The sequence below is a fragment of the Lonchura striata genome, chromosome 1 (assembly GCF_046129695.1).
Source record: "Lonchura striata isolate bLonStr1 chromosome 1, bLonStr1.mat, whole genome shotgun sequence".
NCBI lineage: Eukaryota > Metazoa > Chordata > Aves > Passeriformes > Estrildidae > Lonchura > Lonchura striata.
Genome location: NC_134603.1, coordinates 92,717,950 through 92,745,434, shown reverse-complemented (window position 1 = coordinate 92,745,434; position 27,485 = coordinate 92,717,950). Strand labels below are relative to the sequence as shown.

General features: G+C 36.5%; 1 protein-coding gene across 2 annotated transcripts; it reads right to left on the bottom strand.

Moving 5' to 3' along the window:
• Positions 1 to 224: 224 nt before the first annotated feature.
• On the bottom strand, positions 225 to 27,485 carry SLC35B3 (solute carrier family 35 member B3). Of its 2 annotated transcripts, none has more exons than XM_021534521.3 (10): positions 27,378 to 27,485; positions 23,815 to 24,093; positions 22,420 to 22,541; positions 20,480 to 20,634; positions 18,902 to 19,009; positions 16,759 to 16,856; positions 13,983 to 14,075; positions 13,469 to 13,580; positions 10,495 to 10,564; positions 225 to 9,440 (listed from the first exon to the last, which is right to left on the bottom strand). In XM_021534521.3, exons 2-10 carry the CDS (start codon positions 24,013 to 24,015, stop codon positions 9,290 to 9,292), a joined length of 1,110 nt encoding a protein of 369 aa, XP_021390196.2. In that variant the 5' UTR covers positions 24,016 to 24,093; positions 27,378 to 27,485; the 3' UTR covers positions 225 to 9,289. The 2 variants fall into 2 exon arrangements, with proteins under 2 accessions (XP_021390196.2, XP_021390185.2); XM_021534510.3 differs by lacking the exon at positions 27,378 to 27,485 and adding an exon at positions 27,260 to 27,310.

Sequence of the window (27,485 nt, the reverse complement as noted above, 5' to 3'; positions counted from 1 at the left end):
GATATGAGATTCTGTTCTCTTCTGAAATGTAAGTAGCAGTTACAGTCTTCTTGCAGTGAAATAACAATAGATCTGCAGTCCATGCGGCTCATATGTGCCAACAGGCTTCATGGGACACTGTGCAATGCACTACATTCAATAGAATTTGGACAAATTTGTAGTTAATACACTTCTTGCAAACTAACAATACAGATTTTCACGGATAGCTGTGGAGAAATAGGGAGTTGTGTCTGAACAGAACTTTATTAATACATTGTTCAAAAAAATAAGATGCAGTAGTGCCAGACACAGACTTCTGAGCAACAAATACAAGTAAATCACTTGGTTTGCTTTTGGATACAGAAATTCCAGTGCAAAGAGATGAAATTAAGTTAGACTCATAAGTGTCAGTTATTTCACTGTCAAAACAAATCTGCAATTGACTATATGGTAGTTAAGAGAGTCAGGATGTAGCTCACACTTTAATAGAAATGAAATTACACCTGTTAGAAAAATGTGTTGGTTTTATTTATTGGTAGGATAATATAACAGGTATAAATTTGGATTTAATATTATCTGGTTTAAGAGAGAGGGAAAATGTTCATCCCTACAGCAGGAGGCAACTCACAGGCTACTGGTACTGCTGTTTTGATAGCTGGACATTAAAAGAATGCAAGCAGTGGGGCTTTGCTGTGATTTTTCACCATTTTTTCTGCTAAAGAGACTGCTGAAGTTATGAGGCTACATATATATTCAAGGAAGTATAATCAGCATCCCTCTGTTCACTCCCAAATATTCTCCAGCTTTTTCCAAAATGTAACTGAGTGCAGGTCAGACACATCAAAGCTGCGGCAAGGTATGGAAGAATGTGATTTTATACTGTCAGCTATTCCATAGTACCATCCTATGTGCTCAATACATATGAAATAATTTATGGGTTTTTTCCAGTGACAAGTGTGCACACATGGGCAGCTCCTACTGCGTGGAATTTTTCTGAGTCTCACATCACAGGAATTAGTGGACACAAACACTTTGCTCTCCATCATCCATTTTAAGGAGCAAAACATTTACATATATTTGAGGATCTAGTCCTTATTTTTAATAATTCAAGACCTTTGTGCAAAGAAATAGTCCATATATCTTTTGATGAGAACAAAATGAATGTTCAATAATGGCATAGTTTTTATGGTGAAATGAATACAAAATGATAAAAAAAAGTCTTGCACAGTACAAAATTAGTAACTAGGATGCCAGGTTTTTAAATGTATTCTCCAGTTATGAAAAAATGAAAAGAGTAAGGGCAGAGGAGCAAACATGGAGATAAAGCCACAAGCAATCCAGTGTGGGTTGCACCTCTGACTAAAATAAAACAACATTCTCCCAAAGGCTCCTGTCCCCATGCAGCTACCTCAGCTCTTTTTCTGTTGCTGCCTTAGAACATCAAAGAACAGAAAAATCAAGCCATTTGCAAGAAATAACGGAGGTAATGGATGTACTGCCAGGCCTCCCTGCTGTGGCAGTTTGGAAAGGATGATGCACTATGCACCATCTTATTTGCTGTTGTGATGAGTTTCAGACATGTACCATTATTTACTACATGATGCTGAGAAAATAATGCAGGTTACCAATTCTCTTGAAGACAGATTACAATAATAGAAATGGACATGGACAAGAAGAGATGCAGTTTTTACTGTGAGTCTCAATAAATAAACTAAACAGAGGACAAAAGTATAATATTGAAAACTACTTATAAATAATCCCCTGCACCATAAAATCCTAATTAGGAAAAATAAAACATATTAAAAAGAATCAATCTGAACTTCCTAAACTGTGCAAAACACAAGTCTCTGCATTTTCCAAAAAACACATTTTAACACTCTAAGTCATCAGCAGAAAGTGAACAGTTATTCTGATCAAACAATCACAGCTTCAGAAGAATAAACCTAGCATATAGAAGAAATTGCACATTAAATCCTAAACAGCTCCCTTTGGCCACCTGTGTACCTACTGAACATGGCTCAGCCATTTTCAGTTTTGCACAGATATTCTCAAATTTGGAGGACCTGCACTGAAGATGACCAACAGAAGCCATTCTTTTTCCAACCACAAAGTCTCAGCATACCCTCATCAAGCAAGACACACATTTGAGATTAATCTGTCTTCACAGTGGATCTCCATAATCAGGAAGATAAGTGTTCCATAGAGAGGGGCAGCTTGATGCTCTTCTGTGATGGTTGAATTTGATATTTTCCGAACAGTAAAGTAGTAAAGGCTCAACAGTATTTGTCTTCAATTCCTTAGAAAAATCCCTGTCCCAAGCCTTAGTTTGATTACTGAAAATTGCTTTGTATCTGTTGCATTCAATATTATGCAAAATAAAAAGTAGGATGGCCAAGAATTAGTACTATTGCTCTCCAACACATTTTACTTTTCATTCCTTTCTTTATCCTACCACAGCCCAGGAGTGCAGAAGTATAATCTGGTAAAAGATATCACATTGCACATTTCTGATACACAGCTACACCTGTTATCCATACAAATTTAGCTCTCAGTAGGAAGAAAGCTCTTCATTAGCGACACTTTTACTGAGAAGCCAAACTATGTATCATTTATACATAGTCTATGCTTCAACTTCCTGGAAAAAACCCCAAACTCTCATGTATCAAAGAAAGGATTCTACTGAAGCTGTTTTTCAATGCAAAATGTACCAAATCTAAGATGGTCGATTCAAGCAGCCTTTACCTATGTGCCAGGGGATCCAAAAGCTTCAGGCAATAAGTGGTCTCAGAGCTGGCAAGCATGCAAGCATGATAGCTTAATCTCAGGCTGTTTTAATCCCAGGAAAGATGAAGTCTGCAAGCCAAGCTTGTACAACCAGTCATAAGCCATTTATTAAGAATAAGGAGTCCAGGGAAATCAGGTGTGACTCCAAGTAAGGATTAGCTACCTTTAAACCAGTTCTTATCTACAAAGTTACACAGAATTTGTTTCCTTTTATATATTTCCTAACACCAAGAATACGGTGTTCATTTGAAGAGGCCAAGTACTCACAGTTTTTTGTCTATAAGCTGCACTGCACAGGATAGTGTAAACTAGGTATGCAGCACTGCCAGCTGTTAGCTTGAACTGCTTATTAAGGGCAACTTCTAGTATATTTCTCACTAACAAGATTTTCCAGTACCAAAATTTGGATAGTACATAAAATAAATAATCCTAACTTAAGGCTAAATCAACAAAAGATTAAAGGCATATTAAAGCCTAAAGAGCTTAAATTCTGCTTGTTGCTGCCTGAAGCCTATACAAACTCTTCTTTATGCATTAAAGCCTTCCAGCAGCCTCAAATCATCTTTGAGAACATATAACAGTTTGGTTTAGGAGAGAACTTTAAAGGTCACTTTGTCTAACCCTCTGCAATGAGTTTATACTCAGGTTCTGAACAAGTGAGAGGGCATCTACCACAGCTGTCCACATTCATGCAGAATGCTGATGAGAAGGCAGCAACCAGCACAGCAACACTCCCAGCACTCAGGTGCCACACCAGAGCAGCAGAGAGCTTTGCAAGATCTAAATGTAGAAAATAAAAAGCAACTTTGAACTCCTTCTGTACTGACAGTATCAATTTCATCTACAAGTGTCTTACATTTGCTCAGAGTTACATACCTTGTTTTGTACTGAGCAGCAGTTACCAAATGAAGGTGCCTCTCCCCCTCCATGGGCTTGTGCTCTGAAGTACTCCCTGTGCAGCCAAAACCACAGTATCAGTTTTTTTCAGCATGGCTTTGCCAGCTTCAGCAGTTACTGTAGCCAACTCAGATACTTGTTTTAAGCATATTTATTAACAATTTGTAAACAGGAGAAAAAGTGTAAGATAGACAAAGACAGTAAGATTGAAGATCACAGAGTGACCAAGATTAGAAGGTGCCTTTGGAGGTCATATGGCCTGACTTCCCCTGCTCAAAGCAAAGCCACACACAGCCAGCTGCCCAGGACCATATCCAAACAGTTTTTGAATATATCCAGTGATGGAGACTTCTCAACCTCTCTGGGCAATCCATGCCAGTGCTCAATCACCTTCACAGTAATAAAGTATTTCCTCTATTCAAGGGAACCTCCTGTTGCCCCAGTGCTGTCACTCCCGACTCCCTTTTCTTGGTGCCCTCTTTTCAGTGTTTCTACACATTGATGGAATTCCTCCCAGCCTTCTCTTCTCCAGGATGAAAAATCACAGCTCTCTCAGCCTTTCCTCACAGGTGAGATGGTCAAGTCCACCATCTTGTCACTTTGCTGAACTCTCCTGTCTAGCCCCATTTCCCTCTTGTGCTGGAGAGCCCAGAACTGGACACAGCACTACAGGTACAATGAAAATTACAAAGTAGAACTTTACACTTAAAACATAAATAATAAATTAAAAAAGAAAATAAAATAAGAGAAAGCATAAAACTGAGAAATCTAACAAAGAAAACATCTAAATAACCAAAAGTAGAGACAAGCAATACATTACTAACACATCTCAAAAAACCAGCATAACAGCACAATCCAGGTAGAGAAGGGTTAAGACAGCATTGTATTCTAAGCCGACTATTTGTGCAAGTATATTCTTCATTGCAATAGTCTTTACTTCTCTACAAGTGAATGGCAAAGTGATACAGACCCCACAATGCATCATAATGCTTAATTCCTCATGTGATGACAATTCCTCATAGTTTTCCCATGGCAGCAGCTTTCGACTAGTAGCAAGATGAACCAGTCACCTTAAAGTGAAGGATGCTTCTCCTAAAACTGCCACTGTGTCTGGCTTGCTTCCACAGCAGTGCTCACAGAAAACAACAAATCAACAAGAAAAAGACAATGCAAAAAAGCTTCAAATAAAATGGAAAAAAGCAATTTTATAGCTGTCTTATTTTCCTTTTAAATTATACTTGTACAGAACAAGGAACAGAAACAATTTAATATCTCTAATGCTGGGGGTAAAAGAAAACTGACCTTACATTGGTACCATTTAATTTAAAGTACAAATGGGCTCTGTTGGACTTGGGGAACTTAGGGTATTAGCATCTATTCTTTGCTCATCAGACTTACCAAGGCAACTTTGGGAAGATACCATTTATGCCACATCTCTGAAATGGAGATAGGGCTTTTCTGTCTCATAGATAAAACTGAAATTAATCTCTATGAGCTGAAACGTCAGGAGTTTTATGTTACATATTAATATTAATATAAAGACTTCTAATCAGGTAAAATGTAAAAGAAAACCCCTTCCACTAACAAATTCTGAGCTATTAACTAAACCATATATAAAATCCCTCCAGAAAAAAAAAGTATTAATCCATTTAATTACTTCCTTAACTTGTGAAGTTTACTTATTATTTCCTGCCCTCCAGAGTATACACGCAATTTTATACCACTTTTCAGAACAGTAAACAACTCAAAAAGTTTCCATGATTGAACAAGCAGCAGTCAAACGTGAGAGAGGGGCTTGTTTGTGCCTGGGAGCATGGGAGGCAGAAATAAAAGAAACAATTAAGACACACCAGGTTAGTGAGGAAGGCACTTATTAAAGGGAAAAAAGAGCACTTGAAATAATTTATTTCCTCTTCCTCTAGTTCTCACAGGCAGGCAAGAGAGAAGAGAGATTTTCTGGGAAGATGGAATGAGGTCAAGGAGTTAACTCATATGTGCACTCATCAAGACCTTTCCAAAAATAAGGAGAAGTATGAAAGATTTTTTCATGGAGAAAAAAGGATTTAAAATAATCACCCAGATGGTTATAAATGATATAAAACAGAAAATCTGGAATATGACCAACCTGCAACAATGTGATGTAAGCCCTTAAATGCAGGAAAAAAACCTGAAACAATCCATAGTGCATAAAAAGAGCATGTTGAAAAGGGACTTCACATCCAAAAGGAAGAAAGACAAGTAAGGAAGTACAGAAGACAAGTAGGAATTATATAAAGCCCAAGCTTTAGCTTAAAATGTTTGGTATGTTTGAAGTACAGGAAGGGTAAAACAAGATGAAGAGAACCAGTTTAATGTAGGATGAGGAAACACTGCAGGTTTGGAGGGCAGGACATTAGTTCTTCCATGCTTGCATTCCCACAAAGGTATCTGCATAATCAGCAGTTCTGCTGATACTGAAGAACTAAATCCACTGCAAGAAATTCACTGCACTTCATTGTCTGCCACACAAATGCAAAAGTGTAATATGAAAGCAACCAAGCTCCCTCAGCTATCCAAAGGAGGCAGAAGAAAGCATCACAGAGGTAGATTGCTGACTTCAATGGAGACGCTGGTCAGACTTAAAATTTTACTCAGAATTTCAATGCTGTTATAACTGATTCCTACATCATAGATTTTTTTAGAGAGAGGAAAAAGTTATATAGCACAAGAATAAGAAGCAATTAATTCACATTATATTTAGATAATAAATTTCCTGGTGAGAGAATTGATTGTTTTTTTTTCTTATTGTTTCACCATGCCTACTGCAGAGCCCAGGAAACAGTAAGTATAAATTGCAATAGTTACTGTGACCAGCCTTCAACACTGGGAAGGGTTAACTAACATCCCAATATAAGTGCTCTTACACAAAAAATAAATAATTTACAGTTACTTTGTGGACAAGCCCTTATTCATATTTCATAGACAACACAAAACCAACATACATATACAGTACAGAAGACTCAACCCCAAAATTTTGTAGTAAGAACACTTGCAGGTTTGTAAGGTTTTCTAACTTGCATGCACTATGAAGCTTATTAAAAAAAACCCACAACCCCACAAACAACAATTCACCAAAATGAAGGTTTTCTTAAAGAAAGCATGAAACTGCACAGACCATGATGTGTGGAAAATTATGAACTAGTCTAACTTGTGTGTGCATTTTTTTTAACATACATATTGTTGATTGGCAAGTACTAGACTCACACATATGAAAATAAAGGGCTAACTCTTAAATCTATGCTATTAATAGTTCTATGCTATTAACAGTAAACCTACAACATCCATTTACATATAAAAATAATTTTGAAGTACACCAGTAAAACAAAACATAGACTTCTACAGTTAAGAAAATTATTAAGAAAATAAATCAAAACTTTCCCTAATGATAGCTCATTATCTCAGTCCTGTATACAATAGAAAATAAATTAAAAGGTGAATTATTGTGATTACTATTCTCTCTAAAGACAAAACTGGATTATATTAACCATCCAGAAACATATATACTACATTTGAATTCTAGTCAGAAACTTAGTGATTGACTTCTCATCTATTTAAATAAAACAGATGCCAAATGAATTACATTTACTATGACTTTCTGAATATATTTGTAATTTTCACAAATTTGTTTTCTTGAAGGTTAATAAAATTTAGCAACAGGTAGAGTTTACAGATGGCAGAACAAGGACTGTAAAATTATCCTGACCTCTCTGGAAAGACCAACTTCATTTAGTGAAAAGAATGCAAAGGAATGTAAGAGTTGATAAATATTACAGGGAAAGAAGTGTATCAATTCCCTTGACTTGGTCAAATGCACTCTTACACCAAATTTGAAATTGGAATGCTTTATCATACCTTACCATAAAACTTTGGCTGCAACATGAATATGGACAGCCATGGCCATCGGTCTCTTTCAAGGTGTATCTGTTCATCAAACTCTCACTTCTCCACCTCATCCAGGACACAATCAATCATGCAGCCACTGGGAATTTAAAACCCAAAACAGTTCCATGCAATAAGTTCTCCCAATTTGGCAATAGCCGGTTTGTATGTGTTGAGAGGCTTTTCCTACGCCCCAGAGAAGTATCAGTGCTGGGAACAGTGCAGTTATGTCAGCACAGCTCTTCTCTTGTTCATGCCATCATGCTCAGCTGGCTGTTATTCCAAGCTCTATTCCATAACATATTTAACATGGCAGATGCAAGCTACCAAATTAATTAGAAAAATTTAAGGCACATTTTGTGTCTGTGCTTTGATTACAAGTTCCTTTGAACAGCAATTCTTCCAATGTGTCTGAAATACATTTTTTATATCTCGAGTATTTTCATCAACTAGTATTTTCGACAAAAGGCCATCCTGTGAGATTTTTAAATTCTTTGTATGTTTTTTCTGACTATATATTTCTATTATCTAATTAATTTTTGTCTAAATTGAAAGAATACACACCAAGATGCATCTAAGGGACAAAATAACAAAAAAGCCATGACCATGTAAGAACAATGATTTGTAAGGTGATTAGTAGTTTTAAAGTGCTGCTGTTAAATATAGAAAATGAAAGAGATGGCAAGTGATTCAAAAGCAAGTTGACTATAAAAGAAAGAGCGATAAATGGACTTAGTCTTCCTAAATTCACAATGAAAAAGACAGACTGGTAGCACATTGTCTCCTCCTGTCACTGAGGAAAGAAAACTGTAATCTGTACCCTAATCCTCTTAACTTCATCAGAAGACCACACAGACTGACATAATACATATTCCAATCACATTACCCCAATACTGAAATTGAATAATTTTGATATGATGATATAAATTTATGAACTTTCATGTCTCTTTATACCACTATGAGAGAGGGCCACAGGCCACTAAAAATTATGTATTTCTCCACAGATTAAGCAAATAACAGTTTCTTACCCCACTGTTTCCATCTCACCTCATTCAGGCCTAAAAGCTCATTTCCCCCTAGCTAAAGCATCAGTGTTGACTGCACAAACTCAATCTCTGATTTGTGACTTGCAAGCAATACTCAAAGAGTAACACTAGGATTTCAATAAAAATTTCAATTATTACAATAAATATCAAGTTCTGTGATGATCTAAACAATAACTTAAACCCCAACATTTTTATTTAAAATGTAAAAGAGTGACAACATACTGTATTCTAAACTTTCCACCTTTAAATTCACAATTTGGTCAATTAATTGGTGATTAGTACAGTATTACATTTAAATTACCCCACCTAGACAATTAACAAAGAACCACTAATTTCAGATCAGCCACATGGCCAATATTATTAAAATGCCCAAACTAGTCTTTTACTGTGTCCCACTTGAGTGCAGCTTCTCAGCAGTTTGCCAGGAGCTGTTGTCCTTCATTGCTGATAAAACCATCTGATAATGGCCTACAACACCATTTGTGATGAATTCAAGTGCTCTGAAGAAAGGGCTCAAGAAAGTGTGCATTTATAGCAGTCTGCAAGCAGACAATACGCCTTCAGCTCCTTTGGTTTTAATAACATTCCCTTTGGAAAGTGAATCTGTTGAAGACTGTTCCAATAAAGATAGCAAGTCAAAGTCTAGACAAGGCATGAAGCACTGTCTATACAGTTTGTGACAACGTCCTTGATTTTCTTTCTTCCACACTTTTTTTCCAAAGACCAAACAGTGAAGGCAGTTTGATTTTGTCCATATTCTTACTGTAAACATTAAGAAATATACCAAGGACAACCAGTAAGCCTGACCACACGTACCTAGAGGGGAGACAGAGGAGAGGAAAAAAGTTACCATTAGTACTTTATCTGTAGCAATTACATACCAATATTTGTGGATTAAACAAACCTCACGTTAAGAAGAAAAGAGATGAAGAAAAATCCTCCAAAAATCAATGGGCTCTGAGACAGAATTTCCCTGAATCTTTATTATTACTATCCTTCCACCCTTCTTTTTCCTGTCCTGGCTGAAGAGCTTATTGAAATGCATTTATAAACTAAATAATAACTAAACAGTATCTGTTCTTTCTCACATGAATAAAGTTATCCTGAGGGGTTTAGTATGTTTTTATTTCCTATGGTTATGAGAGCTATACTACCTGTTACTGGTCCAAAACATTTTCTCACTAAGTGCCTTATGCCATATTTCCAAGTGTAGGCACATTTTTGTTTCAGCTCTCCATTCTTTTAAGCCTCAATATTTTTAGCTGGGGTAAATTTAATTTGGGATTTGCATGCAAGCTTTTTTCTTAAATCAATTTGTATATAGAAATAAAATAGAATTTTATGTTGTTTCAAACCTGAAGCAATTAAAATCAAAGTAGCAACTTATCTGCATTTTTCATTGTAAGCCCTTTCTTAACATTTAAAAAAAGGCAATAAACCCAAGCTCAAACATTTGGCAATTTAATATATCAAGATAATACAGTTATTCAAAAGGGCTAGCTCAGAATTCAAATCTGAGCTTATAAAAGGAGGAACAATACCATAAAGGAGAAAATCCCTTTGTTTACACAAATTTTCCAACACAGATAAAGTACCCAAACAATTTATAATGTATCATAAGCACTAGATATTATGATTAATTTTCTTTGTTGTCTTTCAGACCTTTAGAAAAATGTAAACTCTTTGCTCTAGTATGACTAGCATCAACAAACCAGTCAATATTTACAATAGATTGCCAACATTTTTAGAAGATATAAAAAGACAAGCATTAAACCCTGAATATGATTAATAAGTGTCATTATATTTCCACGATGAATAATATAGTTTTTCATAAAATACTTTGTAAACCACAAAAAAACTATATACTTACTGTAATGTGAATGGCTTTGCAAAGAACAAAAAAGAAAGCACAATGGACATTGCTTTTCTTCCTGTTGTTACTACAGAGGAAAACAAGTATTAACCTCTTTAAGAATTCAGTTACAACAAAAGAACATAACAAAAGCTTAGCAAGTAACCTCATAAAATAATTGTCTCACTAAAAAGATGATCACACCCTTGGTGCAAACACACACTGCAGATGCACCAGTGCTACACAGAACAGCACTTGAACCATTCAATTTTTGGAAACAAGTACACTTTGCCAGTAGTACCACCTCCAGTCACATTACCTGCAGCAAGGAAATTTCCAGAATAAGACTTACTATTCAATAACTTCATGCTAATCAATCCACCATCTCTGAGAGCAACATGCAAGTAACTGATAATATAAACTCATCTGTTTAAGCTTGGATGTAGACCAAAGGTCAAATATCTTGCCATTTCCACCTCATGTTATTACAACTCCGTGGTGTTGTGGGCTCTATTTTTGAGTGGAATGGGATTATCCTCTCACCATTTTTTTGAAGTTACTAAAAATTTCCCTAACAGAGCAGGGAATTACAATTTTGCTTAGAAGCCTAAGAGACCAAGGATGCCTTGACTTCAATCACTGCATTAAGAAGTTTCCCTCAAAACCACTAAGAGACATTCTTCTACATGTGATCTATTCACTAAAAAGAACCAAGTAGTAAGAAGAGTGGAGAACACAATCCTGTTTCCAAAATACAGACAAACTCTTTGGTTGCTCCGAAATAAACTATAGCTCCAACAATTATTTGCAATTTCAGTGCTATCTGCAATAAACAAAGATAAAGCATTACTAGCAAATTGTGCACCAGGAAACCTATGTAGTTTATCACTGAAAGAAAATCAATAAATGAGTGAAAGTTGTAGGAAATGTCTAAAAACAAAGAATGAAGCCAGGCACACCAGTTTAGCTGTGGACGCTAAGGGCCTGAGAAGGTATTATTCTATATGGTGCCACAGGTTCTCACTTGAGAAAGACCCCAGTACATGGAGCAGTAGGTCTGCACCTAGAGAATATATTTTTTTATTATCAGAAAATATTTTGCTTACCATGAAGTTCTTTTAACTATACCATACTGCAAAGTCCTATTTGTATAACTACATCCAAATTAATCTTACTGCAACACAATGGCAGAAGGAACCAATGACTAGTGATGTATTTCCACAGTACTTTGGCTAGAAAAGCAAGTTTCATTCTTCCCAACTCTACCCTACAAACAAATATTCACTTAAGAGGGTTTTATAGTAGAAGAAACAGCCTTCACTACTGCTACATCTGCCCCAACTTCAACTTCTTAGTAATAATTTTCTTTTTACATTTTAAGAAATTTATGCACATCAAATAAAATTATTTTCTATTACATGAAAAATTAAAGGAGAATGAAAAAGAAAATTGAGTTTTAATTAGAAAATAGTTTACAAATGAATAATTTAAAAAATGGTTAAATTACTTCAGTTTTTCTAATTACAATTATTTCTGTTCTTTCAAATCAGTTATTAATTAAAATATTTATGTAACCATTTCCTTCTAAATTAAGTGCCTTTTCTTCTTTTTCCCAATTAAGTCTGATAATTTCTCATTCTGCTAATAGAAATACAATTTTCATTAAACTCTTTCACCCCACTCCCCTCAAGAAGGAGGAGGGTGGATGGGGGAGCTGGGAGGGACAGTAATGAATGTGGTGTTCTTCCAAGGAACAATAAACATTTTCATATTGCTACAGGCAAGACAGAAAGGGCTCAAATGGTAGAATTGTCAAGGTCAGGCATAAGAAAACTGGGGAAAGGTTTACTATTCTACGGCATTTTTAAACTTTTTTTTGGTACAGTGAGACTTTTTTTTTTAAAGAGGTATTTTAATACATGAAACCTTCTCCTCTGGGTCAATTTCCAGTCAAGAGCTACTGAACTTGATCAAAAGCAAATACGAAACTGATATGCTGCAGAGGAAATAACTGATAGGAAATCAGAGCATGCAACTCTCAGGTCAGTCAGAGAACAATTATGTATTTTCCCTTCCACTACTGTGAATGAAGTAGAGCTTCACATGACAGAAAACGGGGTGTCTTTTAAAAGAAGAAAGGAAAGGAGCTACATGACATCTTGCTACACCTTCCCCCCATCAGGCCCTTGTGACTAATGTTTGTAGTTTCATGTGCTTAGAAACAATGTCACTGCCTACTATGCCCTTCTAGAACATCCTTACTTTTCCTTTTACATTTCAATTAATACACATCTTTTCCTTTCTGTATTTTCCTATGAAGGGAGGCTGAGAGACTTGGGATTGTTCAACCTGGAAAGCCTCCCCAGAAGGCTCTAGGGACACCCTATAGGACCTCACTGTACTAAAGGGGGTATGCATGAGAGCTGTAAAGGGACTCTTTACAAGGGCATGTTATTACAGGACAAGGGGGAATGGCTTTAAACTGAAGGAGAGTTGCTTTACATTAGACATTTCAAAGGAACTCTTCACTGTCAGAGTGGTGAGACACAGATTGTCCGGAGAAGCTGTGTCTGCCTTATCTCTGGAAGCCCCAAGTTGAATGGGGCTTTTGAGCAAACTGGTCTAGTGGAAGGTGTCCTTGTCAACAGCAGGGGAAGTGGAACAACATGGTCTGAAGTTCCTTCCAACCCAAATGATTCTGTGATTCAATTTCAACTCCTCCATTTAGAAGTGTTTGCTTCTGCACTAAAACACAGCACGGACTATATGCACGTTCACTTAATAGGCTCTTCACAGTTGAAACTGTGGCACAAAAAGAATCAAGATCTCAAACACATTCTACCATGTGAAGATCCATGCTACACAAGTCAGTCAGCACAAAGAACAGAAAAAAAGCCAGAGTAAGAACAATTCTCAAAAGCTCTGTCCTAAATAACAGAATAGGATTACTTTGTTTTTATACAAAGGCAGTAAAAATATCGTTTGTTCATACCTGTTACAGCAAGAAGGGCACCAAAGATTTTAATCAAAGCCAGAACAAAGGATATACCAAAATACCCAGTCAGGGAGAAAAGGAATGCATAACCGTAAGTCTGAACTGGATGCTGCAACAATAAAAAAAGCCGGTTAGGAAAATGTAAAACAAACCCTGAGGTATTGCAAAATGACATAAAACTACAGACTTTAATCAACTGCTTGAGCAATAATAAGCTGTTCAACAATGCATTCATGCAAAAATCCTTATTTAATTTTAGTTAAATAATGGAAAAATAATAATGAAATTATAAGCTCATAAATCGAGTCCTGTGATTTAGTTGCTTTTCAAAATATTACCCTAACATATCAAAGACTGGAAAAACTTGCTTATTGTATGAACTACATAAATTAACCAGTTTACATGATGAAAATAGAACTTTACAGAGAGAAGTGGTACGATTTTATGAATCACACAGAGCAAGGTTTTCCACTGAGGTTCTTCATAGCAAAAGAGAAATCTTTACACCTACCTTTGAGCAAAATGTTACTGCAGGGCTTAATCCACTAGTGCATGTTAATCCAAATAAAATATACACAAAACCTATTGAATAGGAATACAAAACCTAGAATAGTGTAAGAGAAAATAATTACTAGGTGATACTATACAAAAAGGCAGAATTAAATGCTTTTAGATGCTTGGCATCTAAAAATACTTTTAGATGCTTGGCATCTTTTATTAATAGCTCAGCAACTCAGAGCTGAATTTGAAGGGTCTAATGATATTTTTACTAGCATTTATATAATCGTTGATGTACAGTGAAAAGTCAACATTAAGTGTTAGACATATTCTTCCTACCCACAACAACATTAGAAGTTGGGAAAGCTAGTCAGTTAATATCCTGAGGTCAGTGTCAACTGTGGCTAATCCTTCAGGTTCAGGATTTTACAGCCTAAATAAAACTCCCCACAACTATGCAATTTAATAGTCCGAAGAACATATTACACATATTTCATTTTCTGCTGCTTATCCAGCAAACACCCACATTACATTAAATGTATAAAGGGTAGCACAGAATCACCAGAAGTGTCACGTAAGTTTCATCTGTGTCACTTCAGTTCACATGCATGGCACACATGCATCATGGTTATAGCATGTAGAATTTCCAAATATGACCAGTTTTGGCCTAGTCAAGTGCTCAGAACACTCAAGAAACAGGTAAGCTCTTTATTTTGTCTGCACCCTTATTCAATTCATAGGTGCACTGAGCAACAAAACAATCTTCATCTATCCTTTCCCACACTGAGCCACAGAAGTAGAAACTGAAACTCTCCATCCATCACCATTCGGCTATTTGGGCAACATTTAGTAGCCTTTTCTTGTCAATAGAAATATTTGACACATTACTGGCTAGAATGTGCTGATCTACAGTGCTTTCAAAACTCTGTCTTGTTCTCAGTTATTGAGAAAAAATTATTAAAAATTGTTAGCAATTCCATGAGACAATAGACCACTTATCACTGCTCTATAATAAAGAAGGATGCACACATGTTTAAAGAGCAGACCTGCTTTCAAACACTTAACTCAGAGCTTTTACTTACACTGTTTATACAAACAGAAGTCAGACCCTAGTTCTTCCATCCAGTTTGTCTCCCTAAGTACCCAAAGGCTTCACTTTTCACAGCCAGGAATAAGCACTACATTGCTATTTCCTTGTTACGCAGTGTAATATATGTCGCTTCCATAAAATTACACACGGCAAAAATCAGGTACAACCTTTCAGAACAGTGATTATCGTTTCAGCCACAAAAGATCTTTTTTCTTTTCACAATTGCTTAAATCCACGGCAATTTCCAAATTTGAAAGAGTAAGAGAGACCCTGTGGATGACAGGTTCCTTTATTGTTCAGTTTTATTTCCAGATCACTGTCCATTAAATATGATCTCCAATTCCAATTCAATTTTTATCCACAGTTCAAGTATAGAAAATTACTTCCAAAATTCTGCTTGTTTACTTCCAAACTTCCTGCACCAAATTCTCTGAACAAAATCCTTAAGTGGGATGTCTAAACCACAAACAAAATCTTTATATCCTAAACCATTACACTCATTCTCTACAAGTAACATGAGTATACAGTATGAACACCAACATTTGTCAGACTAATGCAGAATAAAAAGCAAAATCCTGGAGACAGCAGGTAAGGCAGCAACAACTGTCAAATGCAAAGCGGGCAAGAAAACAGCTACAGATTGTACTTCAGTTTCAGATTTTGGATATGTTTCAGATTTTAGTTGTCATTTTTGGAAATGACAACTAAAGAAGGCTGCACCAGGTCATGTAGCTAAACCTCTGCCCCCGGTAGCAGGCAACATTGAACACTAAGAAAAAGTACAAGAATAAAAACAAGGATACAGTAATACTTTTAGGTATATGTTCTTCCACTTCCCAGAAACTTGTAGCTCAAACTTCTTGAGCCATCCTGAATCACTTCTAGCCTTAAATGAAGATGCCTCCTAACTTTTTCTCTATTTTTGAAGATATTCTTGTGAGAAATTAGATTTTTCTAGTTAAATATCAAATACATGCCAAATATAGAAAACAAATTTCAGTAACTTTTTACCTGTGGCATATTCATATCATGCCGTTAATAGTAAAAGATTTACTTATTTACTCAACTTCAGAGAAAAATATGCCAAATTCAAACAAGTTTTGTCTAAAAAGAAAAATAACTTCAGATCATATGAATAGATAATCCACATTCCAGGTAAGTATATTAAAGAAACTGCGCAAGACATTTTCACAATTGTATTTCACTGAATCAGGAACAAAAATATTCACCCAGAGTTTTACAGATTTCAAAAGATTTTAAAAAACCTGCCTCCCAAGTGCTAGCACACTCCAGAATATAAAGTATAGCAAGAAAGTAAAGCAACCCGTTCCATGCAGCACATGTGCAACTACACCAGAAGAGCAGGGTGTATTTTTCAGAGATAAGCACATGATCATACAAAAAACACTACAATGATCTCAGGCCTGCAGGGTAGACAAAGGAATTGTTGATAGAAATGAGTGTTTCTGTAGCTACAATATACATTTGAAGTTACACACAGAAAGCAGCACCCTTGAAAAGTTAAAAATGAAACAGAAAAATCAGAAGTCCTGAGACAAACAGAAAACCTCAAGAACAGTACACCAAGAGCTTTCCCTTCCATAAGCAAGAGAAAAGCACAGTAAGTCCCATGCTTTGTCAAGGCAGGCCTTGCCTATGATAAAACATGTTATTTTAAAATTGCAAATGTGGTATTTACCATTTCTGAATTAGAACCATTGTGCAACTTCATAGCTTTTTCCTGTACATTTCCTATAACTGCATCTGCGCAGAGGGCAAGGGATATTAGGACCACACCTATTAAAACAAACAAAAAATAAAACCTCTTCAGAATATTCACCAGCAAAATGGTGGCAAGAAGTCCAAGGAATAGAAAAATAATAAGCCCTCTCCCCTATAACATATCCTAAATGTCAGCAAAAATATTTCATGACACCAGTACGAAGAAGTGCCTACCTCCACTCTCCCTCCACCAATTAACCCCTGAGCACTGTGTGTCTCTAAGCTTGATGGGAACATCCAGACATTGCTATAAAGAAGCCAGCTGTAGTTTTTGTAGCAATAAGAGTGACAGAATATCAGTTGCAATCAGTTAATGAAGATAAATAACCAGAGAAAATACTCTTTTTGAATAGGTAATCCCACATTATTTTTTTTCCTGACGAAGGCAAATAGAAATGTTAGATGTAATGGTAAAACAAATGCAAGAGGATTGACAGTCGAAATCTTCAATTACTGAAACATTGTTTAAAAAAACCCTTACTTCTCAGGTACAAACTCCACAGTTTTAGGTTACCATTTATGCTCACAACAAAGTCATTATGCAGTCACTACTGTAATCAGGTTTCTGAAAACAAAAAACTGGTAACTCTAGTCATGGCAGGCACAATTCATTTCCCAACCTACAAACTGTCATGACTGTTGCATTTAATGATGAACTTTTCCTAATTATAAAACATTACAGCAGATACTAATCATCAAAATGCAAATCAAAACCTGCTCTTGTCTTGGTTCCTTAAAAGATCATGCAGGAAGAAACTAGAAGACTAGAAACAAGGAGTGTTTTATTTTCATAATCCAATGTTCTTACAGTCAGAGGTGAAAGATTTAACATTTTTAAGGCCCATGAAGTTTAAGGTGGTCTTTTCTTGGCAAGAACTTTAAACCAGTGTTTTTAGTTTGGGAATAATTTACTTTCCAAGGCTAGACTTACCAGGTCTCTTCATCATTCAAGATTATCAGGCACTGAAAAAGGTATAACTCAATGGAAAAGCCATGCTAACATGAATAATACTGGCAATGCTAAAAATATAGATATCTCATCTGCATGGATTCAGCTCTGGTCCAAAGATATAGTAACAGCTCCAGCTCAGCAATTTCACTCTGTAAGGTGATGGATGCATGTCTCTATGGGCAATCTCCACCATGATTCATGTTCCAGATGTGCTTAATGGCCCAGGCACACCACTGGAAAAATGCATGGTTCAGCACTGGACTAAGATGAAAAGGTTACCTGGAACTTGAAGCAGCAGTGCACATGGAGAGGAGTAATGTGGGGACAAGAAAAATGTTAATCTTATGCCCATTACACAGTGTGGAGTGTGAGGAGAATTGTTCCACCATTGTGGCAGTGTTGAGCAGAAGCAGCAGCAGCAAAGCCACAGATAGGACCAGCAGTGTTTTATTGGATGTAAAGTGTGAGTAAAAACAATTGGAAAAACTGGACCCAAATTAGTTCTGAAAGAAATCTGCATGGAAACAGTTCTACACAAATCATTGAAATGAACTCAGGAATTCAGTTACCATTTGTCATTTGACAAAGAAATCCAACTAAGTTTTTAATTCCAAGCAGGTTAAAATCCTTGCTTTGCTTCTGATTTTAGATAATATTAAAAGGTTAAAATGTGAGAACTCCACCTAAAAATTACAGCAAATCTGACTGTGATCATCTGTTAATATAAAGAAAATGGTTTTGAAATGGAAAAAATACTTAAAAATTTAACTAGAAAAGACAACTTATGTTTTTAAGTTGTAAAATGTTCCAAATGGATTTTGTCATATTTATTTTAATATATATATACTGGGGGTAAGTCTTTCTTGAGAATACATGAGACATTTCGATCAAGAGGGTGTGGTTTCTGGAAATCTTAGGAACCTAAGAATTTACACTTTGAATAAACGCCTCTTCTGCCACAGAGTTCTGCTAGAGCAAAGCTACAATGAAACTTGTATTTTCAGTAGAATACCTGAAGGCACTCCAGCAAGAACTCAGAACTTCTCTGGAATGCTTATTGTAGGAAAACCCAAGCATTTTCTTAAAATCTAAAATATAATGTCTTTACCTGTCAAGTTGAAGTTTGGTGCAACTGTGCTGTCAGCTAAAGTAAACCATATTAAACCAAGGCTCATACATAGGGCAGCAGACACATCTACAATATTGTAACGTTTTCCTACAAAATACAAACGGCAAGAATGGGCTATTAGCACACTCTGAATTTTGTTTATCCTGTTTAACGGACTAGAAGACAAAGGAAACATTGCTTAAATGTCATTCTCCTACTCAAACAGAAGACTCAATACTCTGGTCTTTCACAACTAGACTCAGTTTCTTCTAGAGCAGAAATTCCTACTACAGGGGAGGAGGATCCTAATGGGGAATGCCTGATTCTTGTGATCAACTTTGGTTTGAGTTCACAGTTACAGCACTGACACAAAGCACATTCTCTCTGACAAAGCATTCCCTTGGCAACTTCAGGACAGCCCAGATGTTTCTTAATACTTAACCCTCAAACAAGACATGTTGGCTGCCTTTACTGATGAGAAGGACGTGAATACCAAACACTAACAGACAACTTTGGTATTCCAAGAATCCTACACTGTCTTATAACTTGGGAGAGACGGGTTGTGGAGGGGAATGGAAAAAGAAAGTAAGGACATGAAAAAGCAGGGCTTAGTATATCTTCCTTAATGTATTCTTTGCTCAAAAGCTGAACTTTGAACATAAGCTTCCAAGGAGACTTGGTTGAACTGAATTTTTTAAACAATAATATTTAAAAAATAGCTTCTGAGACTACAAACTACTACAACACAAAAAGTTTCACAAAGCTTTAGGGAAATACCAGTCACTTTGCATTAAAATGAAAAAAAATTACTCCTAATAAAAGGTAAATACTGTGTAGGCATGTACATATGTAGAGTTGGAATCTACTCTGAAAATTCAGCTGTTTTTCAACCAGAAGGCCAGAATTACCTACAGAAACAGAAATACAGCATTCTACATTTTGTTTCATAATACCTGTCCATGTGGAGCTTTACTGATTAAATTTTTGTGTATTGAACAAAAACTTATTATAATATGCTTGACCCTTCTAAATTCAGAAACACTGAAGTATATTTATTCACATAACCACAACTTTTTCTGTTTTTCTCCATATTATATTTTCTCTTATTGGAATATGAACCATGACTCTAGGACTAGCCAGATACACGCTAAATCAGGTGCATTTCTGATTAAACATTTAACCAAAATTTAGGAATTAATCTTTTCAAAGAAGAGTAGCGATTTTCTTCACAACTCATGGTTGGATTTTTTTTTTTCTATTTCAAGTTGTCCATTTCAATATTGAAATTGTTTCATTTATGAAGTGTTTTTGTTTAGAAAATAAACTTACACTTAAAAATTAGGAAAGCTTGTGTAAAAATGAGGTTTTGCAAGTGACCCGTAGAATGTTTTTCCCCATATTTTCTGTTGATCTAATTATATTTGTACATTTTCTCAGAAAATGCTTCAGACATTCTCAATTTTCCTCCATAGGAAAAATTCTACCAGAAGAATTAAAAAAAAGTACAAGATTCCATCTATGACTGCCTCCCAAAGAAACAATTTTAAAAAATCATCTAATAGCAAGACTAACACTTACCTTGTATAAAAACACCACCTATCATAACTGGAATCAGCTTACAGCACTTGAAGATGACTTGAGTAGGGTAATTCAGATATCCTAAAGAGGTATTAGACAAACCCATAGTTCCCACTGTCAAAAATGCTATTATCATGTAGGTTTTGCCAGGAATTCTACAAAACATAAAGATACAAATCTTGGCATTACAGACTCATCTAGAGGAGGTTTAGCTTGGAAAATTCAGGTAAAGAAATACTTTTGTAATGCAACAACATCTTTCTCACTGAATTTCACTTCATAGAAACTTAAAAATGCACAAAAATGTCTGACTTCATATTTAATTTCTTTCAATTACTGCAAATAAAGAGCACAAATACAAGATAATAAAAACTTCATGGCTCATGAAATATTCGAGAAGTAATGCTTTAACCTCCTTCTGAGAAGGCATGTTACTTACACAAGAATCAAGACAAAGGTTTCAGGTCAAAGGAAATGCAGAAGACTGGTATACTGAGATAACCTGCATCTTAGTTCTGTCACAAGTCAGTGTGACAACTTCTTTGGTGAAATTTTCGTGTAAACCTTGACATTTTTTAAACTAAGAAAGTTGAAAAAAGTACTATTTTTAAATGAAACTCAATGAAACTAAGAGAGCAGTGATTCAGATACTATGAACAGAGAGGCCTGTTGAACACTTTCAGACGTTATGTTCACAATCTGATGGAATTACTACCCAACAACAGATGACCCAACAGTTACTTTTGTGCTCACTTTGTGATTTTTTTACAGTTATTGCTGTGCATATGTTCAGCTATTTTTCATGCATACTCAGAACCACACTAAGAACATAAGGAGCTGCCTTGCTGCAATCCTGTCTTATTTGTAACTCATTATGTGATGTACACATACTGAGGCATGCAAGAAAAAATTTAAATTTAAGAAATATGGATTTCTGCATGTCTACAAGAAGATGTCTAGGTTATAGAAAATAAAATGTATTTCAGATCTACATTTCCAACACAACTTACTTGAAGGTTAATTCTCTGCAAGCATTACCAACTGGTAATAAAATCCTATAAATATAAGTAACCCAGAAGGTAACTGTGCAATTACCTGATTCATCTCAAGAAGTCAGATAACTTGAAATATAAGCTGTCAGTGTTTAAAATAAAAGAAATAATTTATCAAAATTATATTGTTTGGCTAAAAAATCATTTTATAATCTAAAACTAGTAATCATCCAAGGCTGACTGCAGGTAAGGAAAACTACATATGTTCAACTAGAACATAAGGCAACTTTAAAATTCATGTACACCATGACAGGCCACAGAATGGCTACACTGAGTCAGAAAATATCCCATTTCCATGGGATTCAACACAAAAATCTCCTTGGTCAACTGCAGTGAAAATACAGAACAGTTTTGTGGCAGAGTGTTATGAGTGGTGTCTTAAATGACAACCACAACACTTCAGCACATCCTTTGAAGCAAACCCACTCAGCTCCACCGAGTAAGCAGAGAGCAGACCTATGACATTCTCCAAGATGCACAGCAAGTTAGAGGAACTTGTGGTTGAGGAGGCGCCAATATTTGAGGAAAACATATTCACTGACAGATGGCTTCAAGTTCTGTGAAGTGCACTGGCTCTATTTTAGATGTGATAATCCCAAACAACACATATGTGAGTCAGCTTCTATCAGCCACCTTAAGGATACAATATGTTCTGTAAGCGGGACAGTGACAACAGAGTCAACAGAACTACTTACAGGTCTGAAATCCAAGTGGGTGCTTCTAAAATACTCTCTAACATCATCCAGCAAATTAACTTCCTTTTATCTACAGAACTGCTAGCAATGCCTCATAGTATTCACACTCAAAAAACAGAAATTAAATTTACAGCAAGCATCAAAGACTTCTAATTTCATGGACAGTGGGTAAAATGCTTGGAAAAACACATACCTTCTTCTTTTGTCCTGAATCAACTGCAATTCTATTAGTCCAAAAATGGAATAAAATCCAAATTGCACTAAAGTGAGGTACCAACCAAAAGGTTTAAAACCTTCCACTGAAAATATCAATTCCTATAAAAACAAAAACCCACCAAAGTCATGTACATACACCAAAATATTAAATGGACAAAAAAAAAAAAAAATCAACAGACCTTTTTCCTTCATGTACATGCAAATCTAGCCTTTGCAGTTGCTGGTTATTAAGTATATTTATCTGCCACATGTAACTTGCAAAAATATTGAAAAAAAAAGATAATTTAGGTTCTCCAAAATGAAAGAAGAAAATTTACTGTTATTGTAAATACACTAAAATTAATGAATCAATTCATTAGGGCAATACATTTGATGCATTAGTAATTATCTCATATTACAGATGGCTTCTTGCCTGCCTTTTTGCTGTTCTTCTGTTCATTTACTTCAGTAGACCGTTTTTATTCAGATTTTATAAATATCTCAGGATAAATTTAATGCAATTTTTCTCTAACAAACATGCTAACTGATAATTTTCAACTGTTAGGAATGTGCACTTAATATTTTTAGTGATGACATAAAATAGCTCTTATGAATTCATAAAAATTTGCATGCTGTTGGAATATTTCAAACCAAAGCAATTTGTTATGCAAAACCAGATACACTGCATAAAGACTTATGTAGGTGTATCAGTTATAGAAACAAAAGACTACCTAGTAGCTGCCTTTTGAGATTCTGCTTTTAATTACTGATCGTGTTCTCCTAACTCTTTTGAAGTAACTTAATGTTAACAAACTTATCAGCGCTTTTGAAAACTGTATTAGAAACATGACTTTTAATGATCAAGTTTTTTAATCACTGCTTTATTGAGAATACTCAATGAATTTAAAAACAATTTTAAAAAGGGAACAGAAATGTAGCTGCTCAAGATAAGAGAGAAAAGATTAGCAGAATGGTGAATGTATAACTAAAATGGCATAAACATTATGCTCTATTTAACAAATTAGCATAGTACATGTTTCAGCTTTGTTCTGAGAGCAGAGAGAAAAATAAGATGACTGTAAGTGTACAGTACTCATGGAACTTAGGGAGATCTAAAGGTTTCAGCATTAATGAAGACTTTGGTGTATCTTGCACACAGAAGTAAAAGATCAAGTTATGAAAGTCCAAGTGATCTAAACTTTAAAGGCACACGAACCATAATGGCAACTTAGATTATATATTACTTGCTGCTCTTGAATACTGAAAGGCTGACTAGCAATAAATATCTAGTTTGAACATCTATACATATTAAAATACACACTGTATTATTATGCTATTGAAAAAGACAAGGGGTAGGAGGAATTGGCCTAAGACACAAGTTCATAATACTTACCTGTAAATATCCATAGATTAGATAAAACATAAAAACTCCAGAAACACAGATGAAAAATTGAGCAGGTTTGCTAAATTTGCTGAGATTCATGCCAAGAACTACAACATCATCTACTGATTTGATATGGGGAGACATAGCTTGAGATTTGGAAGGTACGCTGATGGAAATGTATTTTCTTGATGAAGTGAATTTCAGATCCATGGTTCCTGGTTCGCTGCATTCGGGGCTACTGCTGTCTTCTGCCTGCTTTTCTCCTTCTGTATGTTTTCTGTCTGAAAGCTGAAAGAAATGCTAAAGTCAGGTGGGACATAACATACAGCCTTCCAACAACAGTAAATGAATGTGACATTTATAGGGAAAAAATAAAGGTTTTGGAGTTTTGTTGAATTGTTTTTATTCACAAATTTTACTTATCTTTTCTGATATCCAAAATTAACACCAGAGGCCATCAAGACTTTATGAAAGCAGTTTTGCTTCATTTCTACACTCAACATGGCCAACAAACCCACCAATCAACCCCAAAACAGAAATCCAGCTTGAGTTTCTGAACAGCTCTAACTGGTCCTATCATGTACTCTCTTGACTGCTTGGGAGAGAAGTGATCTCCATGACCAGCTCACAGTGCTATTGAAGAACTACTATTTAAGCACTGTGGTTCTGCCTACCTTCATCTTCTCAGCAAAACACACCAGACTAGCTCACAATATGGGAAGCTAAAAACTACAGATTTGCTAAAACCTACAGATTTGAGCCTATGACCAGTTACAAGCATGGAAGCCAAAGAAGTTATCCCCTCATCCTCACGTATACTTAGTATTTCTTGCACAGTTTTCCAGAAAAGAACATGGAGATTGAAACAAGCAGATTGAGATGCCAGTCTCAAAAACCAGACTGTTTATCTCATGAGGTCTATGATATGGCAATCCCTTTAGTATTTATCACATGCAACTATTCCCACAAGTAACAGAAAACAAAACTGCATGACTGAAGCCTATAGAAGGAATGTAGCAGCTCAGTAGACTGAGATGCAAATAATTCTGTTCTCCAGCTGAGCAGACAGTAAACATGATATTTGATGGTTTTTTTTAAGATAAAACACACTGGTCAGCCATTTGTCCCAACTGTTTAGTGATTTTTTTCAGCTCAAGAGTAATTATCCTCATCAGACATGCATAAAAAATGCTTTCTCTATTGTTTTTAAATTGAAAATGTCCCAGTATATTAAAACTGGATAATGCAATAAAAGTAGTCTGCAAGAACACTGGTAAATACAATATATTATATAATACTATAAATTTTAAGGTTAGTTGAAAAATTAAGTATTATTATGAAGCCTGCATTGTGCTCATGTTTTTCATACGAGCTACTATCACGTTGGAACAAGACTCCTATTAGAATTTTAAAAGAACATCTTGAGGAGTATAACAGATGTTTAGAGACCATAATAATTATGTGTGCTTAAATTCATAGCTCTTCACCTCAAGAGCAGAAGTGAGAGGTAGAAAGTTTATCCCTGTGGATTTTTAGCTAATCCCAACATGAAGTGGCCGTAAAACAAAAGAGAAAAAAGTTTTAGACTAATTTTAGTAAAACCAGAAAAGCACTAATGTCAGACAAGAAGTCATGAGTGAGCCTTCACATACAATGTAATACAGTTCTGATCACCCTCACATAAAGTGGCAAACAAGGGTTATCAGGATGGAGGAACAGGCTGCCCATCTTAGGAACTGAAATAAGATAAAAGCATAACTTGTCTAGCCTAACAAAACCCCAATGAAAAGGAAATAGATCTGCTTTCAATACAAGTATGGAGTACCACTAAGGAGAAAAATCAGTATTAATTTGAAGGACAGAAGAATGAGAAGAAGTGGGTATGAAGTGATCATGAACAAATTTACGCTTTCCAGACTATCTGGTTAGCCAGCATTTGCTCAGCAACTGGCTGGACATTGATCTACCTGGGTGTGGAGTGATCATCTTTACATCACCTGTTTTGGTTTGCTTCTCTTTTCCCATTTTTTTCTACACTTCTTAAAAAATATTTATCTCAACCCATAATGTTTTTTTTTTTTACTCTTCCTTTCCTCTCACCCCATCTCTCTGGGGGTAGTCAGGAAAGTAAGCAAGTGGCTGTGCAATGCTGAGCTGCCTACCAGCATTACATCACACAATTAACATAATCTTCAATTTTTAACTGTTTCTATTAAAACTATGTCCTCAGATTTCACACCATCAGATTTCATAGTGTTTCCACTTAATTTTTGGCAGATTACTGAGTCTGTCATGAAAGTGGTAAGAAACGCTGATCACTCCAGACACACCCACGACCATCCATAAAACTATGATACATGGTAATTGTTTTTCTCTACACCCTTCAAAGAAAATTACCGAACATCTGAGGAAACTGTAAATGTATGTATGCGTTTGAAACAGTCTTCACCAAGTAATTTCATTAGCAACAGTGACAGAACTCTTTTGAAATTCACAATAACTTCTCAAACTGCTAGTTTTCTAAGTATTAAAACTGTTATTCCTACTCATCAAAATTCCTCAAGCACCTAATTCTCATCTTGAACAAACATACAGCAAGAATCGGTTTTATGAAAAGTTAAGAGCTGTTCTGATTTGTGTAAGATTCCAATTTCCCTCTTTTCTTTCTCCTCCTGTCTGTAACAGTGTAAACAAAAGGTTCTTTAGATCAAAGACTTCCTGTTTCTTCCCCTTTAAATAAAAAGTTCCTTGCAGATCAGTACTTTAACCTAGCACACAAAACAGTGATTATTACATAAACATGAAGGAGAAACAAATGAACGAGTAGAAAAGCAAAATTTCTTTTGCCTCCAAAAAGTTAACGACTTGTACTAAGCATGGAAAAAACATCAGGAAGGAGCTCGAGCTTTGGCTGGCCAAGGTTTTTTAACACTGAAGAACATCTGTTAAACCCATCATTTTGGCAGAAACCAGCGTCTTAGTCCGCTCAGACAAACTGCTCGCCCGAGACACACAAGGCAAGCTCCAGGTTGCCTTTGGCCACGACGCTCCGGAGACTGTGGCAGAAATGCTTGGTGGCAGGACAGCAGCTGGCACCACAGCAGGGACACGCCAGGTGACAGAGAAGCCAAAGTCTATCTGCGGGAAACCTGAGCAGATTCTTTGCTTGACTCTGCGTCCCGCTCCAGAGGCAAAAGAGAGAAGGAGACAGGGTCCAGCATGGTCCCTGAGGCTTCCCTCCCGCCCACTCGCCCGCTCCAGGCGCGTCCCTTCCCGAGCGCCTGGCAGCTGTCCCGGGCAGGGCTGCCACCGGCTCTCCAGCCGCCACAGGCCGCCACTCCCCGCCCTTCCCGCGGCAAAGGAGCCTGCGGCAGCCGCCGGCTCGGGCCGGCCGAGACCCTCCGGACACGGCGGCAGCCCCGTCCCGCTCCCCATCCCGCCCCGGCGCCCTCACCGCCGCGCCCATGGCCCCCCGCTGCCGGGCGACGCTTGGCAGGAAGCGACCCCGCCTCCTCCCCGCTCGTCCCCCGTCCCAGAGGGAGGAGAGGAGCGGGGAGCGGCCCGCCCCGTACCTGTGCGGCGGACGAGGAGCGGCGCGGCGCCGGCTCCGCCCGCCCGCCGGCACCGCCGCCCCGCGGGCTCGGCCAGGACGGAAGTGCCGGCCGGGAGGCGCCGGGGTC

Bases quoted from the DNA above. Each gene is read 5' to 3' on its own strand.
- SLC35B3 (XM_021534510.3), bottom strand. The intron at 16,857-18,901 runs GTAAAGACATTA...TTGTTTTAATAG, and splicing joins ACCAAACTTCAACTTGACAG to GTGTGGTCCTAATATCCCTT. The intron at 9,441-10,494 runs GTAAGTATATAG...TCTCCCCTCTAG, and splicing joins GCAAAGCCATTCACATTACA to GTACGTGTGGTCAGGCTTAC.